We start from the raw sequence: 16,875 nt of genomic DNA, 5'->3' as shown, positions 1-16,875 counted from the left end.
CTGGGGTTTCCAGAAGACTATCTAATAAACGGGGATTTCAAAGAAAGAAATTTAAAAGATTTAAAAATAGTCTTGGACATTCAGAGGTCACAAAGCAAAATATAATTTATTATTCAATAAATGAATTTTTATTAGCATGGATAAAATTGTGCACAGGTTTCTCCATGTGAGCAAATAAAACAAAGTAGCAATTACAATTTCAATGGAATTATAACTGTTGAATTTTGAATAATATGCTATAATTGAATTTATTGAATTTTCATTAAAAAATTAACATTTCCAAAGTAAAATAAATTCAGTTTTCTATGCATATTAAGAAAGCAGAAATAGATCTCTAACTCCTGTATGAAAATTTTGTAATGAGTTATGAAACCCAGATGAGGGAGAGAGTCTCTTACTGGTTCTCAAAAATAGAATAGTAAATCAATAGAAATTTTGTTGTAGAGGAAGGTTTCAGATGCTAGAATGTAAAAAGACTCTCAGGTCCAAAAAAGAGCCTTTTGTATTGAAAGGGGATGCAGTGGGAAATGACGAAGTGTTCAAAATTGGTTAGAGTGCTCTTTGTCCAGATCATATATTGTTCTTGCCCATACACACATCTCTAATGCCCATACCCATCTCTAATCCCGCTTCTGGCTTGGTTAGGACTTTTAGAACCTACAAAATGTCAACTCTAAAGGGTCTTACATTCTCATATTTGTTTCATGGTTTGAGATTCATGTAGGAAAATAAGTTGTTTCATTAATAAGGTCACAGTAGACAGAAGTAGGTCTAGAATTGAGAGCTGCTGATTTCCAGGGCTCTAGACTTCATCTGCCTAAAGTTGACTGTTGTGATGAGTAAATGATGTGGTGCAAAAAATTGTTGAAATTAAATTAGAAGCTACCCTTTTAACTTTCTCTCCTTGCCTCAACTCTTTCCTGATACACATAGTCAGCAGACCTTGTGATGGAATACCAGAGCCCCACCAGGGAGCCCCTGAATCTCAGCAGAGAATGTCTGCAGGGTCCAGTTCATGAACTAAGGTCTCAAAGGCTTCCCACTCTTGAGTGCAGGGCTGAGCCTCCAGTACCCTCCATGCACCCGGGGCTGATCTCACCTCTGTGTGGACACTTGAATTACCTCAATTTATTGAGTTACAGAATGTATAACTCAGGGGTTTCAGTCTGTTGGTGGTCTTGCACAGTAAACTTAGGAACAAGGAATCCTATTTTCTCTTTCTTAAACTTATGGCATATAACCTCTTAATGATTTGCTCAATGTGTCAAGTTGGCTAGCTTTAACTACAAGGAGGGAAATGACAGCAGCAACCATTTTGTAGCATACACACACCTCCTTCTTATTCAATGAAATGCTAACCTAGGCCCTGCTGGGAAAGCAGTTTTCAGATGTAAATAAATGTTCTAATTCTGGGACTAGGAACTTTACCCCAGTAAGTTTGACTTTACCAGTGAAAGTCCTCTGAAGGAAGACTTAGACATTCCTTGGACAAGACTAAAGTGTGAAGGATCTCTATCGTTCCTGTTGCTCCCTACTGAAAGCTTTTTTCCATGACCATTGGGATACAAACAACAGATTGTTTTTTCCTGATTGATCGTACCAGAGAACTTATACTTCCTTCATCAGCCCCTCAATTGAGTAAACTAATTCCATGTACTAAGTCCATATACGAATCTCCCTAAATGTACACATATCTTAAGAGTTCTGCTTTTGTCTTTGATCCTTGACTGATATAAGGCTGATAGATATGTTTTCACTGTTCTGTCAGTGTTGACCATAAATCTTGTGAAGCACTGGCAAATAATTACGCTGTGAGAAGCTATTTGGGTGTCCCCTTCTGGAATCTTTTCCTTCTTTTGGAGCTTCATATCACAAAACAAACTTTGGAATAGAAAAAAGCATACATAGCCTTTCCCCATCATCTGGATTCTGTATTGGTGAATTTGCCTACATCCTAATAGATATTTATAATTCCAAAATCAATACTCATGGTAGTTTTCTAGCCATTCTAGGATATTATGCACTATGTGGAGGAAAGCAGTTAAAAGAATAATTCACGTTTTACCCACGAGATGGGCAAAACTTTTGAAAATTTGACAGGAAGCTAAATTATTATGTGGGATTACTTGGTTAATTAGTGAATACTCTTAGAGTGCTAAAAAACAAAAATGGAAATTTTAGTTCCTTTTGGCCTACTCTGAGAATACCATGTAGATAAAGGAGGCTTTACGAGTGGGTTACGTGCCTCACCCTGTACTCTCATCGTTTTGGGATGCTGAAGTCAGAGGATAACTTGAAGGCAGGAATTAGAGGCTAGACTTGGCAACATAGCCATATCCCATCTTTAAGAAAAATAAATAAATAAAAAATTAGCTATGTGCAATGGCATAAAACTCTAGTCCTTATTACTTTGAAAGCTAAAGTGGGAGGATTACTTGAGCCCTGGAATTCAAGGCTGCAGTGAGCTAAGATTGTACCACTGCACACCAGAAGGAGAACCTTTCTCTAGAATACATAAACAAATGAATTAATGTGCGCTTAGAGGAAAGCCTGTGCCATAGAAGAAACTCAAGAAACAGTATTAATCAATCTTAGTTAATTTCTAGCATATGTTTACCCTGATAAGATTGATGATAGGTATGCCTCATTCAAGCAGTGGTTTTTACAATGATAGTGTGATGCTAATTTAATCAGTGATGAAAAGGTGTGTACTAAATATTGCATAAACCTAATCAACTCTGTCTCCACCTTTCTTAATACGCTAAATACCACTAAAGAGGTGGGTGTGGTCTTCAAAGATTCATATAAAAGGATGCAGAAGAGAGAAGCTCATTTTGCTCCAGAGGAGGACAGCACTTAGAGTTACCTGCATTCAGGTGGCCTCTGAAAGTCAGGTCTGCAGGGAATGAGCTCCTGATCTTGGGGAGTAATTGAAAGAACTTTTTTTGGAAAAATCACTGCAGGAAACATTCTTAGAGCCCTGGGGTGAGTGCAACTTATTACCAAATAGTAAATTACAATGATAAAAATATCTACCTGTCTTAAACCTACTTAATGATATTATTTGTAACTCATAATATTACTACTCATTTTATGACATGAGGTGTTAATTGTTGTTATTTTGTATATGCCAGAAGTGTTCAGTACATTTTTGAAAAATTTTAAATGTCTAGTGTTTGCTGCAGTAGATTTGTACGCATCATGAATACACAGAATTCACATTAAAACTTATATGTGTGTGTACTGCATGTACTAATATTGGTACATTGAATTAAGTAAAAAGAGAGAATTATTGAATATTGTAAATGTTGTGCTTTCATAACCTTAAACTTTTAGACATGATTTTAAATTACTAAAGCAATGATGAGATGAAAACTGGTGATACTAAAGGAAACAAGAAGGCTCTCCAAAATAGCCTAGCTTAGAAATCAAAATACAGTTGTTGAGCAGATAAATGTGTAAGGCATAATTTGATACGTGATACTAGTTGTCATTTTAGTTGAGGCTTATGTCAGATGAAACTATGAAACATTCCTGGAAATGGCTCAGATGACCTCTGAAAAATATTCGCATTTCTTTTTTTTTTTTTTTTTTTTTTTTGGGAGATGGAATCTTACTCTGTCGCCCAGGCTGGAGTGCAATGGCATGATCTTGGCTCTTGGCTCACTGCAATCTCCACCACCTGGACTCAAGTGATTCTACTGTCTCAGCCTCCTGAGTAGTGGGGATTACAGGCGCCCACCACTATACCTGGCTAAATTTTGTATTTTTAGTAGAGATGGGGTTTCAGCATGTTAGTCAGGCTGGTCTCGAACTCTTGACCTCAGATGATCCACCCGCCTCAGCCTCCCAAAGTGCTGGCATTACAGGCGTGAGGCACCGCGCCCAGCCTAAATGTTTGCAATTCTTAAATTTTCACTTTTGGCACTTAAATTCAACACTGCTTAGTAAGAGACAGTAAGGTAAATGCCTTCAAACTGCCAAAGCAAAGATAGCAGTTTGCATGGGTCAGGGATCTCCAGAGAGACAGAACCATAGGATGTATGCATAACTATAACTATAAATATATATAAATTGTGTGTCTGAAAGCAAATGGCCTTCTCTCTGCCCTTTTTTTTGGTCTGAGCTACCAGCTGATTGGATGATGTCCATCCACATTGAGGGCTGCTGTTCCCCACTCAGATCACCAACTCACATGTCACTCTGGAAACACCTTCACAGACTCACCCAGAAATAATACTTCACCAATTCTCCGTATATTAATCCATTCAAGTCAACACCTAAAATTAACAATAATGCCATAGTAACATAATTGTACATATTTCAGTTTAGAAAAAACTGACAATATTTCACTTCATAGTTTGAGTAGCCCAAGGAGGAAGCTAATTTAAGCCACAAGAAAAATAACCCAGTATCTTTCATTATTTATTTTCTCTCTTAGTGAACATAGACTGGTTTAGTTGTTGCCTTTTTGTTTATCTGGTCGGTTGGTTGGTTTTGGGGTTGCTTTTGTTTCAAAGAGCCGGGTTTCTGGGTCCCTCCTGAAAATATGGCATAGAGCCCTCTGACCATCTTCTCTTGTTTTCTTACCTAGTGTAGGTTTTCTACTCCTCTCCCATAGTCATTCAGTAGTGACTTGAAAGAGGAATAGGGACAAACATGATTTATTCTAGACCACTTAAAACTAAAACCCAAGTTTCATATCAATCCCAGGGAATAGGTTATTGAATAGATTTGGATGTTATGGGCAGGAACTAGGAATAGAAGAGGTTGTGAGTCATCTAGTCAGTGGTGTCTGCTATAAAGCCTTAAGATTCTCCTTGTGTATGAATTTTTCATTTTTGTTTAAGAGGAAATAGTTTGTTCCCCTTTAATGTGCACTGTTGAGAAGAAAATATAGCTATCACATATCACCACATGTTGACAGATTTTCACCAACCCAGACCCCAAAATGACATGCTGCTCTTTCTTCCTCAGAAACATGAATTCTGGAATCTTGCAAGTCTTCCAGAGGGAACTCACCTGCCCCATCTGCATGAACTACTTCATAGACCCAATCACCATAGACTGTGGGCACAGTTTTTGCAGGCCCTGTTTCTACCTCAATTGGCAAGACATCACGGTTCTTGTTCAGTGCTCTAAATGCAAGAAGACAACACGGCAGAGAAACCTCAGAACTAACATTCGCTTGAAGAAGATGGCTTCCATTGCCAGGAAAGCCAGTCTCAGGCAATTCCTTAGCTCTGAGGAGCAGATATGTGGGACTCACAGAGAGATAAAGAAGGTGTTCTGTGAAGTGGACAAGAGCCTGCTCTGTTTGCTGTGCTCCAACTCTCAGGAGCACCGAGACCACAAACACTGTCCCATTGAGTGGGCTGCTGAGGAACACCGGGTAAGTGATGACTCTGAAGATCTATTTCTATAAAGGACACAGGAAATTCTTGTAAGTCTATTTCCTTGGAGACTGGATGATGCCATCTCTGTGTCCCTTTAAGCATGTCTGCTATGAGCTTCCTTGGCTTCACACTTCTCAGATTTGACAAACATTTGGAGAAACAAAGCAAACTATTTTCTATGGGCCAATTTGTCTCTCATTTGGGGTCCTTCGTATATCAGAGAGTGAATGATACTTTAGTGTCTTCACTTGTGCTTCAATTCATGGCTCTTTTGCAGGAGAAGCTCCTGAAGAAAATGCAGTCTTTATGGGAAAAAGCTTGTGAAAATCACAGAAACCTGAACATGGAAACCACCAGAACCAGATGCTGGCAGGTTAGTACCATATTACTCTACCTTCTTCAGTAACTTATGTTGAACAAATGGGTGATTCTTAAAATAGGAACTTGATCTCAATCCGTAATATTTCTGGAATTCGATAAAAAAGGAAAAAACACTTGAGAAAAAAATACCCTAATTTTTTATATAAGATAGTGTGACTCTTTGGTAGGATTTCTAACCAGACGACAGATGTTACCCAAGCATGCTCATCTGTCTCCATACAAACCTCTAGCAATACAGCAACAAATGCAGGACACTGGGCCATTTCACAGCATTCTCAATTGGTTGCCTGGATAACTTCTGGGCACAAGCGTTATTTGGCAGTGATGGAAATTTCAAGTGAACCTTCTAAGGCTGAGTCAGCATGAATTTGAATCCTGGTGGGCAAATATATTTGAAATGTGAGTTAAATATCAGGCAGAAGGAACAAGAGTGCAAATTAAGAGGAAGCATGAAATTAAGTATCAGAACTAATTAATATTGAGTAAGTCATAACACGTAATGGAAAAAGGGGTGAGAAATGTACACTCGTGTCTTGAAGACACAAATATGCGAGAAATATGGGAACTAGTATTTAATGTAAGGAGAACTTTAAGGACTTGAGAAGAATTCTAGAAATGATTTTCTCTTTGTGGACATTTATCTTGAGGGTATGGTATCTAATATTAATTCATTAATTCATTCTAATATAAATTCATTGAAAAATATTTTATGAATACCTAGGATATGTCAAATATCAACTTAGAAAATTAAGTAATAAAGAAGAAAGAAAACACACAAATCTTGCAATTGAAATTAAAGAAGCAAATGGTCACCATGCAGATATGTAAAGTACATGATGTGTTGGAGTGTAGTACTGTCTTTGGAGAATAATCAAGGAGGAAAGTAGAAAAGGAGCACAGAGGTTAGGGACTGGGGATGAGGGTTTGGGTTTTAATTAGTGTGGTCAGCAAAAAGGCTCATGGAAAAATTCACAATGAAACAAAATATCAATCAAGAGGAAATACATATATCCTCCTGTTTGCCTTCCCCTTCCTCATAAATATAGGAATATATACGTGTATCTGGGTGTGGGTGTATATATTTATACGTGGATATATGTGAGGAATATATATACACACACAGATGCACATAGATATTCCTCATATATCCATATATACCTATATATGAGAAATATATAGAGAGTGCATATATAAAAAATACGTATATATATGAAAATAATTCTAGATATAGGAAACAGCATGTGCAGTAATATTTCATTTGCATTTATTTGGGTGGTTGAGGAACCACAAAGAAATCCATGTTGCAGATTAGGGTGAGTTTGGAAGAGAATAAATGAAACCTTATTAGACTATGTGATGCTGGGTGAAATGCATTGAATTGACAATGCTAGTCTGTGGTCATTTCATAATTTCTCATATAATGGGTTTATATAAATTGCTCCAATTCTCCAAAATAGAAATAATGGTTTCCTATCTAGCCAATATTGCTCGATAGTTTAATTCTTAAGCAAGAACTGTGTTTTCTTTCTATAAATGTGTGTTGGAAGAGAGAAATCCATTTTTATACAACTATCTTAGAAAACATTTTATCATTAATCAAGTAAATGTAACCAGGCAGAAACACCTATGTTGATATTAACGCAGAAAAAAGGAGAGGAATAAAATGTTGTGGAATCTGAGAATTGACAAGACTGAGGGTTAAAATATTGGATGTTCAGAATGCTAAGAGGAATCAGTGAAATTCAAGAGAAGATGGATACAACATTTCTATTTTGACTATTGTCATTGCAGGATTATGTGAGTTTAAGGATAGAAGCAATCCGAGCTGAATATCAGAAGATGCCTGCATTTCTCCATGAAGAAGAGCAACATCACTTGGAGAGGCTGCAAAAGGAGGGAGAGGACATTTTTCAGCAACTCAATGAAAGCAAAGCCAGAATGGAACATTCGAGGGAGCTTTTCAGAGGAATGTATGAGGATCTGAAGCAAATGTGCCATAAAGCAGATGTGGAGCTACTCCAGGTACGGACTGACCATGGGGTATCAGGATGTAGAACCTTCACATGCATGGGTGTTTTCCCTCTCTCCTGAAATCCATCCCCCCTTTACTTCCATGATTTGTTTCTAAAAACACGTTTCTATAACTAATGCTACTCAGTTGGGAGGTTATAGCCTCTCCTATGGATTCTACCAACCGAAGGTCCCTCCTACTTTATCCACCAGCAACAAAACTTTGTGGAATGACCAAGGTAACAGCCCCAAGAAACATTTCCCATCAAAAGTCAATGATATATTTAGGATTTTTGAAAGTGGATAAAATGAGAAGTGATTCATTTGCACTTAGGTTAATTTGGAGACACGGCATGATGGAGAATTTGGGGAATCTAGGATCACATTAATATTATTTTGGGATCCACTCATTTTGGTAACAGGGCTTAGGGAAGATGACTGAGTAGCTTCTTTATGGTTACAGCAGACCACAGACTCTGTGGGCCTCCTCATCCTTCACTTGTAAAGACAATGTGTTCAAGACTGAGACTTTATCAGGACATTAATTCATGACATATGATAGACTGAGATTTTCATGAGAAAAGAAACAAAAAATGCTTTCCAGGAGGGAAAATTGTAGGAAAATAATATCTCAGAAACTGCCTCCAAATCTCACAGTGAACTTAGTGGAAATTGCATCATGTGGAAAGCACTAAGCCTTTCTTTTTCTTTTTTATCTTACAGGCTTTTGGAGACATATCACACAGGTGAGTGCATACCAAGATTTTAGCAGATGCTCTTTCAGTTTCCACAAATATCAAGCAGGAACTTTGACACTGAAGACATAATTGATTCAGATATTGATATTACCTTGTGCTGGTTGTACTTTCTCCATCCCCCACCCTATGTTGTCTTCTATTTTGTTGCTATACTCAGTGATTTTATTAGGCAGTTCAATGAAAGTTCTGCAAAACTAAAAAACAAACAAAAAAAATAAAAAGAAAGAAAACAAAAAAAATGAAAGAAGAATAAAAAAGTGATCATCTCTACTCCTAATTTCCTTTTTATTGCTCAAAAACCTGCATGTTTGAAAGAGAAAATGTTACATTTACTACATGGCTACAAAGTCAACCGGGGAAGCCAGAGAGAAAAAGGGAAAGTATTTTTGCAGTGAAAAGTGTTGATGATTTCTAGTTTATATTTAAATAGATAATTCTGAAAAATAGATGAAACAAATTATTTGGAATGTTTGAACTATGTAGGCCTCCAGAGAACCTCAGATATAAAAGGCAGATCTCCCTGCCTAGAGCATATTTCAACACCCTGGCCTTGAGAAGGAAGCAACAGATGCAGCAGTCTTAAAAATAACCCCACCTTTCCAGATGGTGATATCAGGAAATTCTGGTGAAGTCTGGAACCCAGAATTTTATATTTTAATATTCTCTTGGTCTTAAGATTAATGATCCTTACTAATTTGGAGACATAAGAAGATCCAAATGAATTCTCACTCAGACTGACTTTTCTAACATGCTTGAAAATCAGGAACTGTGAATAAGAATGAATCTAAAACAGAAAATGATAATTTTGGAATTAGCAAATTGTGGGTTAAAGGGATTCTCATGAAATGTCTTCTAAATAAAAGTAGTGATTTTTATGTACTTTTTGGCTGTAGATGTGGTAACTGCATCTTTCTCCTTGCAGGTATGAGTCCCTGCTGCTGCAAATGCCCAAGCCTGTGAATCCAGAGCTCAGTGCAGGGCCCATCACTGGACTGCTGGATAGGCTCAGTGGATTCAGAGGTGAGTGTCAGCCCATTGGCAGAATTCCCACAGTGTATTACTTCTTGTTAGAATCATGGGGGTAATATTTTATCCTTCATCAAATCCTTATTTCATTTCAGAAGGAAGTGAACGATATGACTATGCAACACCTATCATATCTCTGTTTCTATTTATAGTCCAGTTTATAACAGGAAGAGTAAAACATGGTGAAAAACAAATATGTTCTGGGCTCACATGGATAGAGCTCTATTTTGGGTAAATGGAATGACATAAGAAGTAAAAAATTAAATAAATGGAACAATGCTCAGAAGGAAGCTTAATAATCCAAAGTTACATAAAATTTTTACATTTCTTTACTGTATTTCACTTGAATTTTTTAAAAAACAGTCTTTTGGGGAAGAGAGTTCACAGCAGTTTGTTGGAGTATTTGTATTTTCTTACAATAAATGTATATTATTGATATAATGCAAAAATTCGACTTAATATGTACAAAGAAAGAAAAAATTATTTTATAAATAGGAAGTAAAAATAGAAATGATAATTTCAGTTCAGTTACACCATGAAGACCTACGTGTAAAATCTAAAATTCAGTTTCAATCTAGAGCTAGCAGGGAAGTCCACAGAGTGACTGGTGAAATATTTTGCAAAAATCTGCCTTCAGTTACCACTTATAATTTGAACATATGGACTTTTATCCAGATATCTAGAGCAGTGCTTGAGTAAGCTAAAATCTTCCCATTCTTGTCAAAAGTATATCACTAGTATTTAAGAACAAGAAATATTTTAATAATGACCTTGATAGCTAAAGGGCATTTGGGGCATATAACATTTCACTTTTACATTGGAAATTGGATTAAAACAGGCTGGTTTTATATTCAACTCTCAGTTTTTGAGTTTTCAATACATTTTCAATGTCTGTTTTTAGGATATTGTTTTTCCTGTAGAGAATATTAATCATCCTTATACGTGATTAAATGTTGTAATCAAAATTCTCCTGTCCTTGTAACTTCAAATTTCTTGGTAGAACAAATTTTCCCTCAAGAATTCTAATTTCTATTATTCACATGTATCTATACTTTTTTTGTTATTTTTGCAGTTGATTTTACTCTGCAGCCTGAAAGAGCCAATAGTCATATCTTCCTGTATGGAGATTTGAGAAGCATAAATGTTGGATGTGACCCTCAAGATGATCCCCATTTCACTGCAAAATCTGAATGTTTTCTTGTATGGGGGGCTCAGACTTTCACATCCGGCAAATATTATTGGGAGGTTCATGTGGGGGACTCTTGGAATTGGGCTTTTGGTGTCTGTAACAATTATTGGAAAGAGAAGAGACAGAATGATAAGATAGATGGAGAGGAGGGACTCTTTCTTCTTGGATGTGTGAAGGAGGATGCTCACTGCAGTCTCTTTACCACCTCCCCACTTGTGGTGCAATATGTTCCAAGACCTACCAGTCGAGTAGGATTATTCCTGGATTGTGAAGGTAGAACCATGACCTTTGTTGATGTTGATCAAAATGCCCTGATATACACCATCCCTAATTGCTCCTTCTCACCTCCTCTCAGGCCTATCTTTTGCTGTAGTCACTTCTGACCAGAGATAAGTCAGAAGTGTGTCTATATGCTGTGGGAACCCATTTATCACAGAAAGCCCTCTTTTTCGCACCTCATCAAACAGGACAAATAAGTTATATTTAATGTCTTTAGCTGCGTTCTAATGTCATCAAATCTCATTGATAGTGCTTCTATTAAAAGTGGTGAAAACATTAAAACTATGTGTACTGGTTCTTTGTCTAATCGTTTTTGGAAAATCATTACCCATGATGTATGGAATGGAATATATTCTCTGGTTTTTTCATTATTTCTGAATGTCACAAAGTGAAATAATAGATGACAGAGTTGTCTAAACGAAGTTAAAATCAAGGGAAGAAAGTAGGGATCTTGGGCTTCATGAAAAAACTTGGAGGCAAAAGACTCAATGGTAACCTGGCAATATTTTCTGTCCCTTCATCTAACAGTATTATACTTATCCATGTGTTTTATTGATGAATCTGTACTTTGAGGTCATCTTATTTGACCTCTTATGCTGTGCTTATCTTTCTAAATCTCATCTTATATACAAATGCTCATGCATTATTACAGTGTTTTCCTACAGTGAAATTTACAAGGTGATCAGGACAATACTGGATCAATTAAATATTCAAATGGACATAACTGAATACTGACTCCTACCTCAAACCATACACAATTCATTTACACATGGATTCACGTTCTGAAGGTGAAGGGAACACAATGAAATATTCTCACAGAGAAAGATTTCCTAACCAAGACAAAAAGTAACAATTAAGAAGGAAAATTTAGTTTATATCAAAAGTGATGACTTCTGTGTTCAAACTATATCATCCAAGTATTAAAATACAAACGAATTGTGGAGAAAAATATTTAACCCAACATATATGCAATAAAATACAATACATGTGATTAATGAATATAATCAATAAAAGAAAATGAACCCAATATAAAATTGGGAAAATATTTGAACAGGTACTTCATAAAATTGGAGGCATAAATAACTGGACAAATATGAAAAAGGGATTACTTGTATTAGTCCTCAGAATAATAAAAATTAATCCATAAGTTGAACTATAGACCTCCATAAAAATTAGCAAAATTTAAAGACACACAATATTGTGTGTTGTGAAAGACAAAGAATCAGTGAAAGTTATTCACGGCTGGAGGGATGTAAACTGAAATACTTTTTGGCAAACTGACTATGAGCATTCCTTATGGGCTAGATATTTTAACTCTAAAATAGATTCCACAGGTTGCCTATATGTATTTCAAGATAAATACAGTGTTGATCATTGCATCAATTTTTATTGTAGCTCCAAATTGGAGACAAAATAAATACTAATCAACAGTAGAATTGCTAAATAGTGATCTCTTCATAAAAAAGTTTTCTGTAAAACACAGATAAGATGAAAATGCAACAAATTAATGAATCTCAATGAGAAGTTTAAGAAGAATTGAAACACACAAATGTTATATTATAGATAAATATATTTGGATGAATTTTGAACTCCATTAATTGATACTAGAAGTTAAAATATTGAATAATATTTTGGAAGGTAATCATTAGGAAACTTAAAAATTAACCAGGATAAGATTCAGGAATCATTTCAATCAAAGAGAGAAACTGTAAGTATTTTTCATGCAGAAGAAAATTATATATAATATGTATTTTAAATATTTTAATGTGTAAAATAAGAAGCTTGAAATAAATGAATTTGATGTTATGCCTAATTTTTCAAATGCATATATATATATATATATATATATATATATATATACACAAACACACACACATAATTTAATTTATGGTAAGTTAACATCAACATTAAGACATAAACTTTTTTTATTATTATACTTTAAGTTCTAGGGACATGTGCAGAACGTTCAGGTTTGTTACATAGGTATACAGGTGCCATGGTGGTTTGCTGCACCCATCAACCCATCATCTACATTAGGTATTTATCCCAGTGATATCCCCCCCCTGGCCCCTTATCCCCTAACAGGCTCTGGTGTGTTATGTTCCCCTCGCTGTGTACATGTGTTCTCAGTGTTCAACTCCCACTTATGAGTGAGAACATGCAGTGCTTGGTTTTCTATTCTTGTGTTAGCTTCCTGAGAACAATGGTTTCCAGCTTCATCCTTGTCCCTGCAAAGGACATGAACTCATCATTTTTTATGGCTGCATAGTATTCCATGGTGTATATGTGCCACATACATTTGTTTTACAGTCTGTGAAGAGATTCAGAGAAGATCACATTTTAAGACCTGTATTTACCTCCCCATCTCTCCCGTGTGACAAAATCTAAAACTACAAAGGGAAAGATAAGGAATGCCATTGCCCTTGGGATATTGGTAGAACTAATTGAACTTTGGAAAGGGGAAAAGGAAAAAAGAGGAAAACCTGGGTATATATCCAAAGGATTATAAATCATGCTGCTATAAAGACACATGCACACGTATGTTTATTGCGGCACTATTCACAATAGCAAAGACTTGGAATCAACCCAAATGTCCATCTGTGACAGACTGGATTAAGAAAATGTGGCACATATACACCATGGAATATTATGCAGCCATAAAAAAGGATGAGTTTGCGTCCTTTGTAGGGACATGGATGCAGCTGGAAACCATCATTCTTAGCAAACTATCACAAGAAGAGAAAACCAAACACCGCATGTTCTCACTCATAGGTGGGAACTGAACAATGAGATCACTTGGACTCGGGAAGGGGAACATCACACATTGGGGCCTATCATGGGGAGGGGGGAGGGGGGAGGGATTGCATTGGGGAGTTATACATGATATAAATGATGAATTGATGGGTGCTGACGAGTTGATGGGTGCAGTACACCAACATGGCACAAGTATACATATGTAACAAACCTGCACGTTATGCACATGTACCCTAGAACTTAAAGTATAATAAAAAAAAAAAATGATAGAGCACAGGGAAGGATAAACGGTGAAAAAAGGAATATAAATGTATTTATTACCACTAAACTGTACACTTAAAAATGGTAAAGATGGTAAATTTTATATGTATATTTTATCTCAAAAAATGTGAAAAAAAAAAAAGAGGAAAACCATATGTGGATGATTTAGACCTACACCTGAAGGTTGGAGAGGATGATTAAGAGGGTTCCAACCATGAAGACCCAGAAACAGTGTCGACCTGTCACTGAGCTTCATCAGAATGACAGAGAATGCTTCTCTATCTCTTCGCCACCCCCAACTAGGCAACAATTGTTGAGTAACAGGTCAAAGCAGTGTCCTCTGGGGGACTGAGCAGAATTTGGAGGGAAACTTAAAGGTGAGGATACAGCAGATACTGAGAAAAGCTGCTAAACTAGTCCAATCCAGAACACAAAGTATTGCTAGATGAGCAGGAAACCTATGGTGCACTGGAGTTAACTCTTAAGAGGAACAAGTCCCAAAACCAAATCAACTCCTGATTAGATTGATTCAACCTTCTCCCTCAAAACACACATACACAGCCTAGTAAAAGGGAACACGTGAGTTTTGCTTTCTATATATGAGTCTACACTACATAGTTCACTTGTTGAGTAAAACTTACCAGACATATATAGAAACAGAAAAGATACATAAAGGAAACACTGTTAAGAGACAAAGTAATTAATAAAACCGGATTCAAATGTGGCAGAGGTGTTGGAATTGTCTTTCAAGTAGATCTCATGGGTACTGTTCTAGAAGCCCTTAGTAGGGTATAAAGCCCCCCCCTTTTTTTTTATTATACTTATGTGACAAGATCATCCTTATGTCCTCTTATATAAAAGGTATTTCCAATCCACATTCAACTCTGTATTGGCAGTCACATTTTTTGACACTTTGCAAATATTAGTCCACTGTCTTATTCTTACATTTACAGTGGTGGAGCAGTCTGTTGTCATTCTATGAAGTGTTCCCTCACAATGAAACAGTTTACTTTGGCTGATTTTAAGAGATTCTTCCTGTTTGGTGGTGGTTTCCAGCTTAAACACATCATAATGAATCAGCCACCAAAGAAGAGAAACACTAAAAATCAGGCAAAAATATGTTGTTTTGCACATTCAAAACAAAGTAAATTTATGTCTTACACATCCAAAATGAGGATTGTTTGACTTCCTGAATACAATTCATTTGTTTACTTTGAAAAAATTATCAAACGTTATACCCTTGAATATGTCCTCTCCTCATCTTCTCTACTTAGCTCTAATTTGTGCTACAGCCAATCACACATTATGCTGTTTGTAAAGCACATACGTGATACTCTCATCCTCCATGTGTCACTAGCACTCTCCTAGTTTACCTCTATTTGTCCCTCTGTGAAGCCCTCATGACATATCTTTATTATCCAATTCACACTTTCGGCAGCTTCATTTAAGTTGCTAAACAAAGTTTTCACTAAACAACAAATATTACTTATTTCACTTTTCACCAGTATAAATTTTAATTTTTATTCTTCAATGACTGCCAAATATGAAAAAAATTCATGCATATATTATATATATTGACGTACGTATGTGTTATATAGACATACACAAAATTGCTGGTGGTAACGGTGGTTTTCATAGGAGTCTATAACTACTGGAGATTTTGTGTTTCCTTAAATATACAGTATTTCCTTAAAGATATTCTATTCCTTAATTTATCATAAAGAAAGTTCTTATGCTTTTATTAAAAACATAAATTAATAGGCTGGGTGCAGTGGCTCACGTCTGTAATATCAGCTTTTTGAGAAAATGAGGCAAAAGGATCACTTGAACCTAGCAGTTTAAGGCTGATTTGAGCTGCGATTGCATCACTGCGTTCCAGCCTGGGCTACAGAACCAGAATATATATATTTATATATATATATAATATATAATGATATATACTTTATATATATTATATATATAATGTGTATATATATATATAAATTGACAGTAATACATTAAAATCTAGAATCAAGTTCTAAAAGCAACAGCAATGTGCATTTCCAGTCTAGTTTAGTGACTATTAGAATTAAAGCTCACATCAGGCAAAACATTTCCAAAAACATAAGAAAAAAAACAAAAAGAAAAAGGAGAAAAAATATTCCAGACTTTTGAAGATATTTATTAAAATCATAACTTGATGGTATCCTCTTTCTCATCTTTTGATGAGTAAAATATTAAAGTACTCCAATACTTTAATATTTGATGATTAAAATATTAAAGTACACACTGGGTCAACACTGCCTTTCAATAAGGACGTACGTGGGCTATGATGACTCCAGCTGTGATCTGCGCCACAGTGGGTGGAGTGGTCACAGTGGGTCCTCGGGCCATGGGAGACGGAGACCCCATTAAATACCCTGAACAACATGCCATCAAAGCACTTCCCATCTGACACTGCCCAGGGCCCACAGCAAGCTGCAGCAGCATCACAACCTTTGCCAGCACAAAGCCCGGTGTCCTTTCACTTTATCTGTGTGTATGAGCACACACATTTATGCTCGCCTGTGTATACCCTCACACCATAGTGTACGCTGTCACAGTGGCACCGCCAGCTACTGAGGACTGTGCCTTTTACCAAGTCTTATTTCAGGCTGGCTCAACATGAGGACATTGTGCATGCAATACTGACTTTGAACTGAGTCACTCAAAAATTAGTCAAATCAATTCAGGTAGTGTGTGTTTTTCTTTCTCCTGCTTTTGAAAACAACCTGTAGAGGAGTTTTTTAGCCACTTATTTAAAATGTTAATGAAGGAACCTGTGAGTGCAGAGACACAGAAA

The 16,875-nt window shown here is 36.2% G+C and overlaps 1 protein-coding gene across 2 annotated transcripts; it reads left to right on the top strand.

The window, feature by feature from the left end:
• The first annotated feature begins 2,898 nt into the window (after positions 1–2,898).
• On the top strand, positions 2,899–11,314 carry LOC104677790 (tripartite motif-containing protein 51). 2 transcript variants are annotated; one of them, XM_030918295.1, is made up of 7 exons: positions 2,899–2,985; positions 4,978–5,392; positions 5,674–5,769; positions 7,569–7,799; positions 8,511–8,533; positions 9,468–9,565; positions 10,644–11,314. In XM_030918295.1, the coding sequence occupies exons 2-7, from the start codon at positions 4,982–4,984 to the stop codon at positions 11,141–11,143; spliced, it is 1,359 nt and encodes a 452-aa protein (XP_030774155.1). In that variant the 5' UTR covers positions 2,899–2,985; positions 4,978–4,981; the 3' UTR covers positions 11,144–11,314. The 2 variants fall into 2 exon arrangements, with proteins under 2 accessions (XP_030774155.1, XP_010381226.2); XM_010382924.2 differs by lacking the exons at positions 2,899–2,985; positions 7,569–7,799 and having other exon boundaries at positions 4,982–5,392.
• Positions 11,315–16,875: the final 5,561 nt, after the last annotated feature.

This window comes from Rhinopithecus roxellana, chromosome 15 (assembly GCF_007565055.1).
Source record: "Rhinopithecus roxellana isolate Shanxi Qingling chromosome 15, ASM756505v1, whole genome shotgun sequence".
Classification (NCBI taxonomy): domain Eukaryota; kingdom Metazoa; phylum Chordata; class Mammalia; order Primates; family Cercopithecidae; genus Rhinopithecus; species Rhinopithecus roxellana.
This window is presented reverse-complemented; position numbering and strand designations above follow the sequence as displayed.